A 17,532-nucleotide genomic window follows, 5' to 3' on the forward strand; every position below is an offset into this window, starting at 1 on the left:
CAATAATATTTGAAAATCAGAATTCATAGTTGGGCTGGACTGTAAGTAGATCATTCTCATATCTTGAAAGTGTGTCACCAAGCCTGGGTCAATAGTGTGTTTGAAAAAAAGGACTCTATCCCAAATTCATGTACAAGTTTTTTAAAATTGAAGATATTTCTTTCATTCACATTAAGTCATTGTTTTACTATATAAAAAGTTGACATTTTTATGTCTGTGTATGGAAAATATAAATATCATTTGATCAATTTGATTTTGTTGTCTTAACATATTTCTAAAACTGATCTCATTTATAATAACAGCCTTTCTCTGAAAATTCTTTCATCATTCACACTTTCTTTTGACATTAGTGTTTCTTTTCTTCTGAATTCCAGACCAAACAAACTTGGTAATAATCAAGACCTGCCATTTACTGGATGCTTCATGTATTTTCACAAAAAAATGAATACTCTTACTGCTATCCCATTATTTTGGGTTTTATGAATTAAGATATGAAAAACTCTTAGAGCGATATGTACACATTTCAAATTATCAAAAAGAATTGTTGGTTTTTGTTATTTAATGACACACATAAATCTTATTCAATATTTGAATATCAATGAATGATTCTTTTAGTGGTCTACCTCCTTGCAATCCAAGTTTTTCTTGTTTTGCTGTTATTGAAATCACCAAAGAGCTTGCCACATATTCATAAAACCAGGCTTCATCTTAGAACTACTGAATCAGGATCTCCTTTTTATTAAATCTCTGATTCATGTTTGTATAATTAAAATTTGAGAATTACCCTTCCATAACTCTCTCATGTGAGGAATATACACAATTTATCCTTTGATATATAAAATAACAATTAAAATGTCTATTCTTGTGTGGATGCCTTAATTTTATATTTTACTTTATAAAAGTCAAGTATATGCACTCTTTTTGGACTTACGTCCCTTTTTCCTTGGAGTTAGATCATAGAGAGTATCACTGTGTTCAAAAGTATCTCACTAAATATTGGAAGTCCCTCACTTATAAGACAGCCATTTCTACTAAATCTTATTTCAACTTCAGTTAAATTTAAAACTCTGTGAATGGTCATGTGGCCAATGTGCTATTTACATACAATTTCTATTCCAGAAACTATTGACATTCAAGGATGTGGCTGTTGATTTCTCTGAAGAGGAATGGGAATGCCTGGAGCCTGCTCAGCAAAATTTATATGCAGACGTGATGTTAGAGAACTACAGAAACCTGGTCTTCCTTGGTGAGGATGACTTCCTTTCAGAATTCCTAATTAATTACTATATTTAATTCTCTTACAGAATATCTTTTGGGAACTTCTCTACAATAATAATTTTCAGATTTGTGCTTTCAAGAAAAAAGATAGGGGTCTGGGGATGTGGCTCAAGTGGTAGCACGCTCGCCTGGCATGCGTGTGGCCCGGGTTCGATCCTCAGCACCACATACAAACAAAGATGCTGTGTCTGCCGATAACTAAAAAATAAAATATTAAAATTCATTCTCTCCCTCTCTCTCTTTAAAAAAAAAGATAGGGCATGCTTGGGTACAGATAGAATATTAATTATGTTTCTTTTAGTCTTTAATCTTTCCCTTTCTTGGTGTGACATCTGTCATGCTTTCAGATTGTCCTTTTCCTCCAGGGATGCCCCAGTTCATCCCAGTTACCCACCACAGCACTTCCCTTTGCTTGTGAGGGTCAGCATGATCTGACAGCGCTTCCAGTATTTGTGGATCTCTTGGATATCTCTGCCAATATTTGAAGAACTCTAAGTCAAACCATTGTAGTATATTAACATCATAAATCAGTTTCTCTTACATTATTTGTATATTTATTCACTAAAATTCCCTTATCAGAGCTCTTTTTGAATGCTAGTAATGGATTTCCTGTGAAGTTTTCTGCCATGTAATGAATGTCAAGATTCACAATGGCTGGTCTTTTGGGGTCTACAGTTACAGGTATAAATTGTATTTATACAAAAGGGTTTATAAAATAATGCATCTGTGGTTATTTATGATTTCGGTTTTTTTTTCTTTCATTTTATAAAGTAAGTAGGCTTTCTCACATCAGTTATACTGTTTTATATTGTGATAAGATGGCAATTTCCATCATTTCAAAAATTAGGACAATGGAAGTTGAAATTAAAATATGATTAAACCATGTTTCTGTTGCCAATAAAATTACATGTGCTTTTACTTGCTTTGATAAATATTACACCTGTTTTTTTAATGACTTGTATATTTTACCTGCATTGGTTTTTCATCCTGCCTATGTATATAGTAATGAAAATTTTCTATCTGTAAATTTAATGGAGATTGAATTCCAGGGTACTGTAATAATAAGCTACATCCCCTGCCCCTTTTTATTTATATTTGGAGAAATGTTCTAAGTTATCAAGGATGGGTTTGAATTTACAATCCTCCTGCCTCATAATTGCCAGAAGCAGAGATTATATGCATAACCATCAATTACATATTGATGAATTTATTTTTATTTACAGGTTAAAACCATAGCATTTTAATGATAGCTTTCAAAAATTTTGCAATTCCCTTTAACTTATGTGTTGTTTGAAATTGTGACTTTGTTCAAAACCACAAAACAAAACTTGCTTTCTTCAATATATATTTTTTTAAAACTGGGCATAATATCAATAGATGTAGTTGTGTTTTAGTACATGGTGAGTTTAGTATATTGTACTTTTGATAAATGCTAATAGAATGAATGAAATGCTTTCTCAGCACACAACTGATAATTATGTGAAAAAATGCATGCATTAATTCACTACATTTATTCATTTTACCATGTATATGTATTTTAAAATATGACATACTTAGTACATATATAAAATTTGTCAATGAAATAAGTCCACAAATAACAAAAAGTACAAGTTGTGTGTCTTGATTGCCATGTGTTGGCTTCATCCAGGTAATGTGGTCATAGGCCATGCTTGGTTTTATTGCTTCTTAAGCTTTTTTTCATGGTGAATCTTTTTGAAGCATGTGTGTTGTTTTTTCCAATTTAATATTTTTGTTCATATTTCTTCTTCAGAGTCTATAGTGTCTTTTTCCCTGTTGAACATCTCTGTGGTATTTTCATCCAAAATCTCACTTACCTCTAGGTGTCTGTGTCATGGCAGTTAGAAACTAATTATCACACATTCTCCATGAAAGCCACACGTATTTGTATAAGTTTCATATTTCCCTTATACTACTGAGAGTGAAGGGAGTTGATAGATTTTTTTTTTCTAATTGCACAATGCTAAATTGTGGAGGAGGGTAGAGTGTGGTTGATAAAAGGAACACAGTTTCCTTCCCTCTACTATATTCTTCTCCTTAGTAATGTACTCATCTTGGATCCTATGTTCTCTACAATGGTTTGGGCAGTCTCACAAATTTGTCTGTACATTTTTATTTAGTCTATGTATTCCTGAAGTAATGATTGTCTTGGATTTACTGCTGATGTCCTCACATGGGTAAAATTTTGTTATCTTTGCTAAATATATTCACCCCAGTCTAATAAGTAAAATAATTATTATTTTCGTTTATTTCAGCCACAACTTCTCATCATATCCATGAATCTCCACCAGAGCAGGAAATAAAATCTTTATTTCAAAAAATGATGAAGGGAAGGTATGAAAATTGTGACTTTGACTATTTACAACTAAGAAAAATATGGGAAACTTAAAGTGAGCGTGAAGGTTAGAAATCATTACAAAGGACAAAGCCAATTAGCAGTGACTATTTGTAATTTAATGTAACTGCCAATAGACATCCAGAACATTTAATACAACAGAGAAGAATTCAATTTATGCCAGTTATTTTGAGGAGCTATGTATGTCTTTAAGAATACATCCACAACAATTTTTGAAACTTCCATTTCCTCTGAAAGGAAATGTGGAAAATTTGAAAAGAGATCTATTCCGTGCTTTCATTTTTAACTTGACCAATTTCAAATGCATTGAGTTAAAGTTCTAGTCAAACAATTGAGTAGATAAGAGATTCAGAAGTAAAGGACACACAATATCGGGGGGTGGGGATGCGACTAGGGAAGAATAGAGATACTTTGGATTATCAGAAGGAAGTGAAAGGAGGGGAGGGGACATAGGGCTAGAAAGGACAATAGAATGAATTAGACATTATTACTGTATATGCATATATTATTACACATTCATTGTAGCTCTACATCATGTACTACCAGAAGGATGAGAAGTTATATTCCATTTATGTATGATGTGTCAAAATGCATTCTACTGTCATGTATAATAATAAGAACAAATTTTAAAAAGTTAAGGACAAATTTCTAAAAGTGATCCTTTTGAGAGTTCCTTTACACAGTGTTATTCTGCAGTAAAGCAATAATTTCTCCTTTTGCTCAAACATACAATTATAATAATTTTAGGGAGGTCCTTACTTACCCACTATTGTTTAATGAACATTCAGATATAGATTTATGGAAAGTATACTACATACATAATGAAACAAGTAACACCTTTAGCCAGGTCTTTACCATGGTTAATTACCAGTGTGTTTTTATTTGTGATAAAAATTTTGAATATAGAGACACTCATGAAAATTTAGTATTGGTTGCAATAAATCATTAATATGTTCACTTTTCCAAGACCCTTTACATAGATAAACAATGTGGGAAAGCCTTACTTCAGTGCTCAAAACTTACTACCCATTCAAATATTCATAGGCAAAACCAACCTTGCAAGTGTAAGGTGTGTGAAGGAGCTCTTCATCAAATTGCAAAACTTACTCTCTAGAAGAGAATTTATACTGGAAGGGGGTTCTATGGGTTTAAAGAATGTATCAAAGCATTTCATTGTTCAACCCTTTCTAAACCCCACAGATACCATGACATTAATAAACCCCACAAATTTAAAGAATGTGGCAAAATTTTTAATCAAAGATCACCTCCTGTTAAACATCCGAGGATTTATGCTGGAAAGAAGCCCTGCAAATCTAAAGAATGTGGCAGAGTCATTAACAATTACTCAAACCTTTCTAAATGTCTCAGACATCATAGCCCTGAGGGGAAAAAAAGCTCACTTGGCACTGAACACCTGATAATTTGTACTGGAGACAGATCCTACAAACGTAAAGAATGTGCCAAAGTCTTAAAAAATTTTTCAAACCTTACTCAACACCAAACTATTCATACTGCAGAGAAGCCCTACAAGTGTGAAGAATGTGGTAAAGGTTTTAATAGAAGATCATTGCTTACTGAACACCAGATAATTCATACTGGAGAGAAGCCCTACAAATGTAAAGAATGTGGCAAAGGTTTTAATCAAAGATCATATCTTAAAGAACACCATAGAATCCATACTGGAGAGAAGCCCTACAAATGTAAAGTATGTGACAAAGCCTTTACTAAAAGTTCCTTTCTTACTGAACACCATAGAATTCATACTGGAGAAAAGCCCTACAGATGTGAAGAATGTGGCAAAGATTTTAAACGAAGAATATTGCTTACTGAACACCAGAGAATTCATACTGGAGAGAAGCCCTACAAATGTGGAGAGTGTGGCAAAGCTTTTATTTGGAGATCGTATCTTATTTGCCACCAAAGAATTCATACTGGAGAGAAGCCCTATAAATGTCAAGAATGTGGCAAAAATTTTAGTCAAACATCAAATCTTAAAAAACACCAGAGAATTCACACTGGAGAGAAGACCTACAAATGTGGAGAGTGTGGCAAAGCTTTTATTCGGAGATCATTGCTTACTCAACACCAGAGAATTCATACTGGAGAGAAGCCCTACAAATGTGGAGGATGTGACAAAGCTTTTAATCAAAGATCGTATCTTATTTGCCACCAAAGAATTCATACTGGAGAGAAGCCCTATAAATGTCAAGAATGTGGCAAAAATTTTAGTCTAACATCAAATCTTAAAAAACACCAGAGAATTCATACTGGAGAGAAGACCTACAAATGTGGAGAGTGTGGCAAAGCTTTTATTCAGAGATCATTGCTTACTCAACACCAGAAAATTCATACTGGAGAGAAGCCCTACAAATGTGGAGGATGTGACAAAGCTTTTAATCAAAGATCGTATCTTATTTGCCACCAAAGAATTCATACTGGAGAGAAGCCCTATAAATGTCAAGAATGTGGCAAAAATTTTAATCAAGCATCAAATCTTAAAAAACACCAGAGAATTCATAGTGGAGAGTAGACCTACAAATGTGAAGAATGTGGCAAAGTTTCTAATCGAAGATCATTTCTTACTGAACACCAGATAATTCATAGTGGAGAGAAGCCCTACAAATGTCAAGAATATGGCAAAGGTTTTAATCATACATCATATCTTAAAGAACATAAGAGAATTCATACTGGAGAGAAGCCCTACAAATGTAAAGTATGTGACAAAGCCTTTACTAAAAGCTCCTTTCTTACCGAACATCATAGAATTCATACTGGAGAGAAGCCCTACAAGTGTGAAGAATGTGGCAAAGGTTTTAATCAAACGTCAAATCTTAAAGAACACCAGAGAATTCATAGTGGAGAAAAGCCCTACAGATGTGAACAATATGGCAAAGGTTTTAATCAAATAACAAATCTTAAGGAACACCAGAGAATTCATACAGGAGAGAAGCCCTATAAATGTCCAGAATGTGGCAAATCTTTTATTCGAAGATCACTTCTATGGAACACCAGATAATTCATACTGGAGAGAAGCCCTACAAATGTACAGAATGTGGCAAAGGTTTTAATCAAAGATCATGTCTTAAAGATCACCAGAAAATTCATACTGGAGAGAAGCCCTACAAATGTGGAGAAAGTGCTAAAGCTTTTATTCGAAGATCATTGCTTACTCAACACCAGAGACTCCATACAAGAGAGAAGCCCTACAATGTTAAGAATAGGGCAGAGGTTTTAATGAAACACAAATCTTAAAGAACAGAGAGAGTTCGTAAGCAGATGGATGACTCAGGAGGTAGGATGCAATCAAATAACGAAGAAATCCCTAGCACCAGTTACGTGGCCCCTCCACAAGCAAATTAGAGGGATAAGGGATTTAAAGGAGCCCACATTTTTAGGAGGCCTGTAGCATGTCTGGGTACAGAAAGATCAGAGATCAGTCACTGTTATACTAACCTGAAAGGTATAATGTGCATAGTATCAGTATCCTAGGGCAGGAAAGAAGCCACTTCCCTCTAACTCCCTGCACAGGACAGAGGAGGGAGCCATTTTGCAGCTGTGCTGTGGGAATTGGCACCTGGGGGAGCCTATTCCAGGGAAACCCAACCTGGACCTAAACTACAAGCCAGGCAGACCCACATCACATGACAAAGAGAGTGCCTAAGAGATGAGGAGAACAAACGAGTTTACAGGGGGTGATACAGGTCATGGAAACCCACCCTATTGCCTTCTCTCCTTGAGTCCAGCAGTTCACAGGACAACCTGGGAGAGACTTGCCTGCCCAGGAATTTGAAAGGACAGGAGTGGGGGTGATTGAGTTTGGAGATCAAACCCTAGAGAATAGAAAAATGGGGTCAGTGGGTGATGGAGGGGACAAAAGATTGGTGCCTTAGACAAAAGGGGAACCGAGGGGAGATACTGGAGTTCAGTCCCTCACCATGCACTGGCAACTGCTGAGACCTGTAGGTACACTGATTTAAAATCTTCAGGTCAATCACCATTCAAAAAAGAACATGGAGCCAACCTCAGCCTAAATTTCACTTCCAGGATCTCTGCTTTCAGGATCTCTCAGACACCAATGACCCCTCCCTGTGTGTGGCACAAACATCACACTCCAGCCCACCTCCCACCCAACACTGCTGAGAAGGGAAGCCAAGAATTTTTTGAACTCCAGTGGAAACAGCTTTTTAAAGTTTTCAATAAAACCTTTAAATTTTTTTTTAAATCTTGTTTACTGTGATCTGAGTGATTCATGGACAATTGTACATATGCATATTTGTCTCTGCTTCTCATTTCTAGCATTTTTTGGAGGTAGTTATTTTTTCATGGCTTTGCATTTTGAGGGCTGTTTGATTAGCATATTTTGGTTTTGTATTCTTTTAGTTCAAACTTATTTTTACTTTGCATATTTTTTCTCACTTATCTATTTTCCTGAGTCTCTTTCTTTAATTCTGCTAATAGCGAAAGTCTATTCTCTCTTTCACACTTCCTTTAATTTATTTCTTCTATCTTCTCTCCCCCCTCATAACACCCCATACTACGATTGCTTCCATTTTCTCCCCGTTCACCATGAAAATTGTAAACCCTTTTGAAAACTTACTGTTTTTAATGTGGACAAAATCACATCACATCATTTCTGTTTATTGTGATAAATAGCATTGTAGTCATCATAACAGGAACTATTTGCTCTAATGCTGTATATTGTTTGTCTCCCCCTGTTATGGGCCAGGCTATATAGGAAATGACCAAACAGACTCCATTTTACCCTGAGACTCCACATCATGTAAGAAGTGCTTCTCCTGTGGGAACACCTGCCTCTGTATCCATCAGTTGTGGCGTAGCATAGTATATTTGGCCAAAAAAAAAAAATTCTTATACAATGTAAAATTGTTCTCTTTTTGATTCCTGTATTTTTTGGACAATGTACCCTGTCAGAGATTATCTAAACATTAGTAATCATTCTTTAACTTATACTCAACTAGGGACGTTTTGACCCACTCCCGTTTCTTTTGATTTTAGATCTCATGATATTAGTTTATGGTTTTGAATTGTAGTAACAGCCACTTATGATCAATATGGTTTTGGACTATAAAGGTATATTCAAACTCTAGGAGGGGGTCAAAGGTTGTAGACTTGCAGTCTATCCTTGGCCCATCTGATGGTAAATCCAGACTACCACTTAATGAATCAAGTTTTCTTCTCCTGCTTTAATATCGACTTGGTGATTTATTGTAATCTTATCACAACACCCCTAAGCTGTGAGGTACTGAAAACCTTCAAAGACACTATAAGTCTACAGGGTGGAAACTCAGCTGCATAAAATCCATACTGTTAGATGGGTAGACACACAAACAATATGAATAAGCAAGGGAACAAAACATCACAAGCAAAGCATAATACTACAATAGCAGAATTCTTTGATGTTACAGTGGAAGAAATGCCAGAACAGGGGTTTAGAAAGTTCATACTTAAACTGATCTGTGTGGCAAAGGAAATGTAAAGAGTGTAATCACAAAATACAAGAAGTGAAAGATCACTTCAATGAAGAGAGATTTGGGGAAAAAGTCAAGCAGAAATCCTCAAAATTTGGGGCTGGGGTTGTGGCTCAGCAGTAGAGTGCTCACCTTGCACGTGCAAGACCCTGAGTTCAATCCCCAGCACCACATACAAAAATAAACAAGTGAAATAAAGGTGTTGTTTAAACTAAAAAATAAACATTTAATAAATTAAAAAAAGAGAAATCCTCAAAATTATGGAATCAATAAACCAAATTAAAAATTCAACCCAAAGCATCACTGGCTGAATAGACTATTTGGAAGATAGAGTTCCACACAAGAAAAACAAAATATGTAATTTTGAGCATAAGATTGACTCTGAAGAAAAGATGTTAGGAGTCAATGAACAGAACTTCCAGGAAATTTGGGACAACATGAAAAGACCAAATATAAGATTTATGGGATACATGAAGGCTCGGATACAAACTAAAGTAATGCACGATGTTCTCAAATATATCTGAAAATTTCCCATATCTTAAAAATTAAATGGAAAATCGAATACAGGCCTACAAAGCTCCAAATATGCAAAATTAAAACATGCTGACACAAGGCACGTTATCATGATATGGCCTGCCATGCAAAATAAGGATAGAATTTTAAAGGCTGCCAGAAAAGCTGACGGATCACATTTAAAGGGAAACCAATCCAAGTATTGGTTGATTTCTCAGTCCAGACTCTAAAGGCTAGCAGGTCCAGGAATAATATACACCACACTCTGAAAGAAAATGGATAGCAACCTAGACTATTGTGCCCAGCAAAATAAAGCTTCAGAATTGATGATGAAATAAAAATCTTCCATGGTAAGTAAAAGTTAAGAGAATTCACAATTAGAAAGCCTGTACCACAAGACATATTCAAGAAAATGCTTCATGAAGAATATTTAGAATACCTATACAATGTAGAAAAATAAAATTGAAAACCAGCAAAGGGAGGAAATACACTAGAAGAATATCAAAGGAGAAAGTATTCAAATTAAAACCATAAATAAAAATGGTGAGCAATAAAAAGTATTTCTCAGTAATAACATTGTAAAAATCAATCAAAAAGCTGTAGACTAGCAGATTGGATTTAAAAACAAGACCCATATTGTTGGGTCTTGTTTTTTGATCCATTCTACTAGCCTGTGTCTCTTAATTGGTGAGTTTAAGCCATTAACATTTAGGGTTATTATTGAGATATGGTTTGTTCTTCTGTCCATATTTGTTTATTGATGTTACTAAACCTGATTTGTTATCCTCTTTGACTACTTTCCCCCCTTTACTGTCCTACCTACAGGAGACGCATTTGATAGAAAAAGATATACATAGACTGAAGGTGAAAGGTTGGGAAAAATCATATCACTCATATGGACCGCGGAAACAAGCAGGAGTGTCCATACTCATATCTAATAAAATAGATTTCAAGCCAAAGCTAATCAAAAGGGATATAGAAGGACACTTCATACTGCTCAAGGGAACCATACACCAACAAGACATAACAATCATAAATATATATGCCCCAAATAATGGTGCAGCTGTGTTCATCAAGCAAACTCTTCTCAAGTTCAAGAGTCTAATAGACCACCATACAATAATCATGGGAGACTTCAACACACCTCTCTCACCACTGGACAGATCTTCCAAACAAAAGTTAAATAAGGAAACTATAGAACTCAATAACACAATTAACAACCTAGACTTAATTGACATATATAGACTATACCACCCAACATCAAGTAGCTACACTTTTTTCTCAGCAGCACATGGAACCTTCTCAAAAATAGACCATATACTATGTCACAGGGCAACTCTTAGACAATACAAAGGGGTAGAGATAATACCATGCATCTTATCTGATCATAATGGAATGAAACTGAAAATCAATGATAAAAGAAGAAAGGAAAAATCAAGCATCACCTGGAGAATGAACAATAGGTTGCTGAGTGATCAATGGGTTTTAGAAGACATCAAGGAGGAAATTAAAAAATTCCTAGAGTTAAATGAAAACACAGACACAACATATCGGAATCTATGGGACACATTGAAAGCAGTTCTAAGAGGAAAATTCATTGCTTGGAGTTCATTCCTCAAAAAAAGAAAAAACCAACAAATAAATGATCTCATACTTCATCTCAAAATCCTAGAAAAAGAAGAGCAAAACAACAGCAAAAGAAGTAGAAGGCAAGAAATAATTAAAATCAGAGCTGAAATTAATGAAATTGAAACAAAAGAAACAATTGAAAAAATTGACAAAACTAAAAGCTGGTTCTTTGAAAAAATATATAAAATTGACAGACCCTTAGCCATGCTAACGAAGAGAAGAAGAGAGAGAACCCAAATTACTAGCATACGGGATGAAAAAGGCAATATCACAACAGACACTTCAGAAATACAGAAGATAATCAGAAATTACTTTGAATCCTTATACTCCAATAAAATAGAAGATAGTGAAGGCATAGATAAATTCCTTGAGTCCTATGATCTGCCCAGATTGAGCCAGGAGGATATAGACAACCTAAACAGACCAATAACAATAGAGGAAATAGAAGAAACCATCAAAAGACTACCAACTAAGAAAAGCCCAGGACCGGATGGGTATACAGCAGAGTTTTACAAAACCTTTAAAGAGGAAATAACACCAATACTTTTCAAGCTATTTCAGGAAATAGAAAAAGAGGGAGAACTTCCAAATTCATTCTACGAGGCCAACATCACCCTGATTCCGAAACCAGACAAAGACACTTCAAAGAAGGAAAACTACAGACCAATATCTCTAATGAACCTTGACGCAAAAATCCTCAATAAAATTCTGGCGAATCGGATTCAAATACATATCAAAAAAATTATACATCATGATCAAGTAGGATTCATCCCTGGGATGCAAGGCTGGTTTAATATACGGAAATCAATAAATGTTATTCACCACATCAATAGACTTAAAAATAAGAACCATATGATCATCTCAATAGATGCAGAAAAAGCATTCGACAAAGTACAGCATCCCTTTATGTTCAAAACGCTAGAAAAATTAGGGATAACAGGATCATACCTCAACATTGTAAAAGCAATCTATGATAAGCCACAGGCCAGCATCATTCTGAATGGAGAAAAATTGAAGGCATTCCCTCTAAGATCTGGTACAAGACAGGGATGCCCTCTCTCACCACTTCTGTTCAACATAGTCCTCGAAACACTGGCCAGAGCAATTAGACAGACAAAAGAAATTAAAGGCATAAAAATAGGAAAAGAAGAACTTAAATTATCACTATTTGCAGATGATATGATTCTATACCTAGCAGACCCAAAAGGGTCTACAAAGAAGCTATTAGAGCTAATAAATGAATTCAGCAAAGTGGCAGGATATAAGATCAACACGCATAAATCAAAGGCATTCCTGTATATCAGCGACAAATCCTCTGAAACGGAAATGAGGACAACTACTCCATTCACAATATCCCCCCAAAAAATAAAATACTTGGGAATCAACCTAACAAAAGAGGTGAAAGATTTATACAATGAAAATTACAGAACCCTAAAGAAAGACATAGAAGAAGACCTTAGAAGATGGAAAAATATACCCTGCTCATGGATAGGAAGAACTAACATTATCAAAATGGCGATATTACCAAAAGTTCTCTATAAGTTCAATGCAATGCCAATCAAAATCCCAACAGCATATCTTGTAGAAATAGATAAAAGAATTATGAAATTCATATGGAATAATAAAAGACCCAGAATAGCAAAAACGATACTAAGCAGGAAGTGTGAATCAGGCAGTATAGCGATACCAGACTTCAAACTATACTACAGAGCAATAGTAACAAAAACAGCATGGTACTGGTACCAAAACAGGCGGGTGGACCAATGGTACAGAATAGAGGACACAGTAACCAATCCACAAAACTACAACTATCTTATATTTGATAAAGGGGCTAAAAGCATGCAATGGAGGAAGGATAGCATCTTCAACAAATGGTGCTGGGAAAACTGGAAATCCATTTGCACCAAAATGAATCTGAATCCCTATCTCTCGCCGTGCACAAAAGTTAACTCAAAATGGATCAAGGAGCTTGATATTAAATCGGAGACACGGCATCTGATAGAAGAAAAAGTTGGTTATGATCTACACGCTGTGGGATCGGGCTCCAAATTCCTCAATAGGACACCCATAGCGCTAGAGTTAACAAATAGAATCAACAAATGGGACTTACTCAAACTAAAAAGTTTTTTCTCAGCAAAAGAAACAATAAGAGAGATAAACAGGGAGCCTACATCCTGGGAACAAATCTTTACTCCACACACTTCAGATAGAGCCCTAATAACCAGAATATACAAAGAACTCAAAAAATTAGACAATAAGATAACAAATAACCCAATCAATAAATGGACCAAGGACCTGAACAGACACTTCTCAGAGGAGGACATACAATCAATCAACAAGTACATGAAAAAATGCTCACCATCGCTAGCAGCCAGAGAAATGCAAATCAAAACTACCCTAAGATACCATCTCACTCCAGTAAGACTGGCAGCCATTAGGAAGTCAAACAACAATAAGTGCTGGAGAGGATGCGGGTAAAAGGGCACTCTTGTTCATTGCTGGTGGGACTGCAAATTGGTGCAGCCAATTTGGAAAGCAGTATGGAGATTTCTTGGAAAGCTGGGAATGGAACCACCATTTGACCCAGCTATTCCCCTTCTCGGTCTATTCCCTAAAGCCCTTACAAGAGCATGCTACAGGGACACTGCTACATCGATGTTCGTAGCAGCTCAATTCACGATAGCAAGACTGTGGAACCAGCCTAGATGCCCTTCAATAGATGAATGGATAAAAAAAATGTGGCATTTATACACTATGGAGTACTACTCTGCATTAAAAAATGACAAAATCATAGAATTTGGAGGGAAATGGATGGCATTAGAGCAGATTATGCTAATTGAAGCTAGTCAATCTTTAAAAAACAAATACCAAATGACTCCTTTGATATAAGGGGAGTAAACAAGGACAGGGTAGGGACGAAGAGCTTGAGAAGAATATTTACATTAAATGGGGATGAGAGGTGGGAGGGAAAGGGAGTGAGAAGGGAAATTGCATGGAAATGGAAGGCGATCCTCAGGGTTATACAAAATGTCATATAAGAGGAAAGGAGGGGTAAGACAAGATAATACAAATGGAAGAAATGATTTACAGTAGAAGGGGTAGAGAGAGAAAAGGGGAGGGGAGGGGAGGGGAGGGGAGGGGGGATAGTAGAGAATAGGACAGACAGCAGAATACATCAGACACTAGAAAGGCAATATGTCAATCAATGGAAGGGTAACTGATGTGATACAGCAATTTGTATACGGGGTAATGGCGGGAGTTCATAATCCACTTGAATCAAACCGTGTAATATGATGTATTAAGAACTATGTAATGTTATGAACGACCAATAAAAAAAAAATTAAAATAAATAAATAAATAAATAAAAACAAGACCCAACAATATGTTGTCTCCAGGAGACTCACCTCATAAGCAAAGACATCTGCAGACTCAATGTAAAAGAATGGGATAAACATTATTCACATGGATCTTGTAAATAACAGGGGTTTCTATTCCCATATCAGAAGAAGTGGACTTCAAGCCAGAGTTAATCAGAATGGCCAAATAGGTGCATTTCATACTGCTTAAGGGAATTGTATATCATCAAGATATAACAGTATTAAATATTTATGCCCCCAAATAATGAAGCATCTATGTACATAAAAGAAAATTCTTCTTGGGGCTGGGTATATAGCTTAGTTGGTAGAGTGCTTTCCTCACATGCACAAGGCCCTGGGTTTGATCCCCAGCACCACAAAAAAAATTCTCAATTTCGAGAATCAAATAGATCACACTGAGTGACTTTAACATTCCTCTCACCACTGGACAGATCCTCCAAATAAAAACTAAAGAAGGGAGCTGTTGAACTTAAAAGAAATTTTGATAATTTAAACGTTACAGACTATATAGAATGTTTTATCCATCAAAGACTAAATACACTTTTTTAGCAGCACATGAATCCTTCTCTAAAATAGACTATATCTTAGGCCACAAACAACGCTTAGCAAATAAAAAAAAATAGAGATACTACCCTGCATTTTATCAGATCATAATGGAATGAAATTAGATATCATTGATAAAATAAAACATAGAAGCTACTTTAACACCTGGTGACTTGGTAATATGATATTAAATCACCAATGGATAGCAGAAGAAATCAGAGGGGAAACAAAAAATACTTAGTGGTAAGTGAGAATAGTGACATGGTATATCAAAATCTCTGCAAACTGTGGAGGTTGTTCTAGGAGGATAGTTGGTTGCATGAAACTCATTCATTAAAAGAATACAAAGTCACGCATGCACACACACACACACACACACACACACAAAGCCTAACATAGGTCTAGATAGATAAGAATATCTAAGGCAGGATAAGAGAGGAAATAATTAAAACCAGCCAAAGTCAATGAAATTGAAACAAAATAAATATCAATGAAACAAAAAGGTGACTCTTGGGGGAAAAAAAGCAAAATTGATGAACCCTTAGCAAAGTTAGCCAAGAGAATGAGGGAAATTTTTTAAATTACTAAAACCATGACGAAGAAGGAAGTATCATCATGGACATTATTGAAATACCAAAGAGAATGAAAACCTATTCTGAAAATTTGTATTTCAATAAAATAGAGAATCTTGAAGACTTCAACAAATTCCTAGAGATATAGACCCACACAAAATGAATCAGGAGGACACAGAAATTTTAAACAGATTAATGTCCAGCAAGGAAACTGAATATGCTATCAAAAGCCTACCAACAAAGAAAAGCTCAGGGCCAGATGGATTCCCTGAGCTGTGCCAGAACTTCAAAGAGGAACACCAATCCTCATCAAATTATTTCATGGAAAAAAAAATGATCCAGGCACAGTAGGGTACACCTATAATCTCAGTAATTTAGCAAGGCCCTTTCTCTAAATAAAATATTCTTTAAAGGAGCTGGAGATGTGACTCAGTAGTTAAGTGCTCCTGGGTTTAGTCCCAGTATCCAAAACAAAAAAAGAGAAGAGGGAATCATTCCAAACTCGTTTCGTGCTAGTATCACATTGATACCAACAAAGACACATCAAGGAAAGAAAATTTCAGACCCATTCCCTGATGAACATAAATGCAAAAATAATTTATAAAATACTAGCAAATTGCATAAAGAAATGTATTTAAAAGATAGTGCACCATGATCAAGTGGGTTCATCCCAGGGATGCAAGGTTGGAAACTATGGAAATTGATAAACATAATTAATCACATCATTCTAAGAGACAGGAATCACATGATTATCTCAACACATGCAGAAAAAGCATCTGACAAAGCCCAGCACCCCTTCATGTATGAAAACACTAAAAGAGAACTAGGGATAGTAGGAACATACCTCAACATTGTAAAAGCTAAATATGCTAAACGCAAGGTCAACATCTCTGAGTGGAGAAAAATTGAAAGCATTCTCTCTACAAATTGGAATAAGAGATGCCCTCTTTCACCATTTCTTGGAACTCTAGCAAGAGCATTAGGAAAAAATAAATAAATTAAAGGAATATAAATAGGAAGAAAAGAGATCAAACTATCCTTATTTGCTCATGACTTGATCCTGTATTTAGCAGACCTAAAAACTCCACCAGAAAACAACTAGAACTCATAAATAAATTTAGCAAAGTAGCTGGATATAAAATTAACACCCATAAATCAATTGCATTCCTGCACATCAATGATGAATCAACTGAAAGAGAAAACTATCCCATTCACAATAACCTCAAAAAAGTACTTGAGAATCAATCTAACAAGAGAGGTGAAAGACCTCAACAATGGAAACTATAGAACACTAAAGCAAAAAATCAAAGACCTTAGAAATTGGAAAGATCTCCCATTTGCTTGGATAGGCAGAATTAATCTTGCCCAAATGGCCATACTACCAAACGTGTTAAACAGATTGAATGCAATTCCTATTAAGATGTTAATGATGTTCTTCATAGAAATAGAAAAAGCAGTCATGAAACTCATTTGAAAAAACAAAAGGCCCAGAATGGACAAAGCAGTTCTCAGCATGCAAAGTGAAGTGGAGGCATTGCAATGCCAGGCCTTAAATTAGACCACTAATCTAAGTAACAAAAACATCATGGTATTGGCACCCAAATAGGCTTGAAAACCAATGGAACAGAAGAGAAGACACAGACAAACCCACATAAATACCATTATATTATACTAGACAAATGTGCCATAAACAATACACTGGAGAAAAGATATCTTCTTGAACAGATGGTGCTGGGAAAACTGGAAATCCGTGTGTA

General features: G+C 35.5%; 1 protein-coding gene across 1 annotated transcript in view; it reads left to right on the forward strand.

Annotated features, from left to right (window-relative positions):
- LOC113177229 (uncharacterized) overlaps positions 1-7,885 on the forward strand; it is a 130,525-nt gene extending 122,640 nt beyond the window's left edge. The window contains 2 exon segments of the mRNA XM_077792274.1: positions 4,639-6,651; positions 6,654-7,885. Coding sequence (XP_077648400.1) covers positions 4,639-6,651; positions 6,654-6,904 — 2,264 coding nt within the window. The 3' untranslated portion in view covers positions 6,905-7,885.
- The last annotated feature ends 9,647 nt before the right edge of the window (positions 7,886-17,532 follow it).

Source organism: Urocitellus parryii, chromosome 13, assembly GCF_045843805.1.
Source record: "Urocitellus parryii isolate mUroPar1 chromosome 13, mUroPar1.hap1, whole genome shotgun sequence".
Lineage (NCBI taxonomy): Eukaryota > Metazoa > Chordata > Mammalia > Rodentia > Sciuridae > Urocitellus > Urocitellus parryii.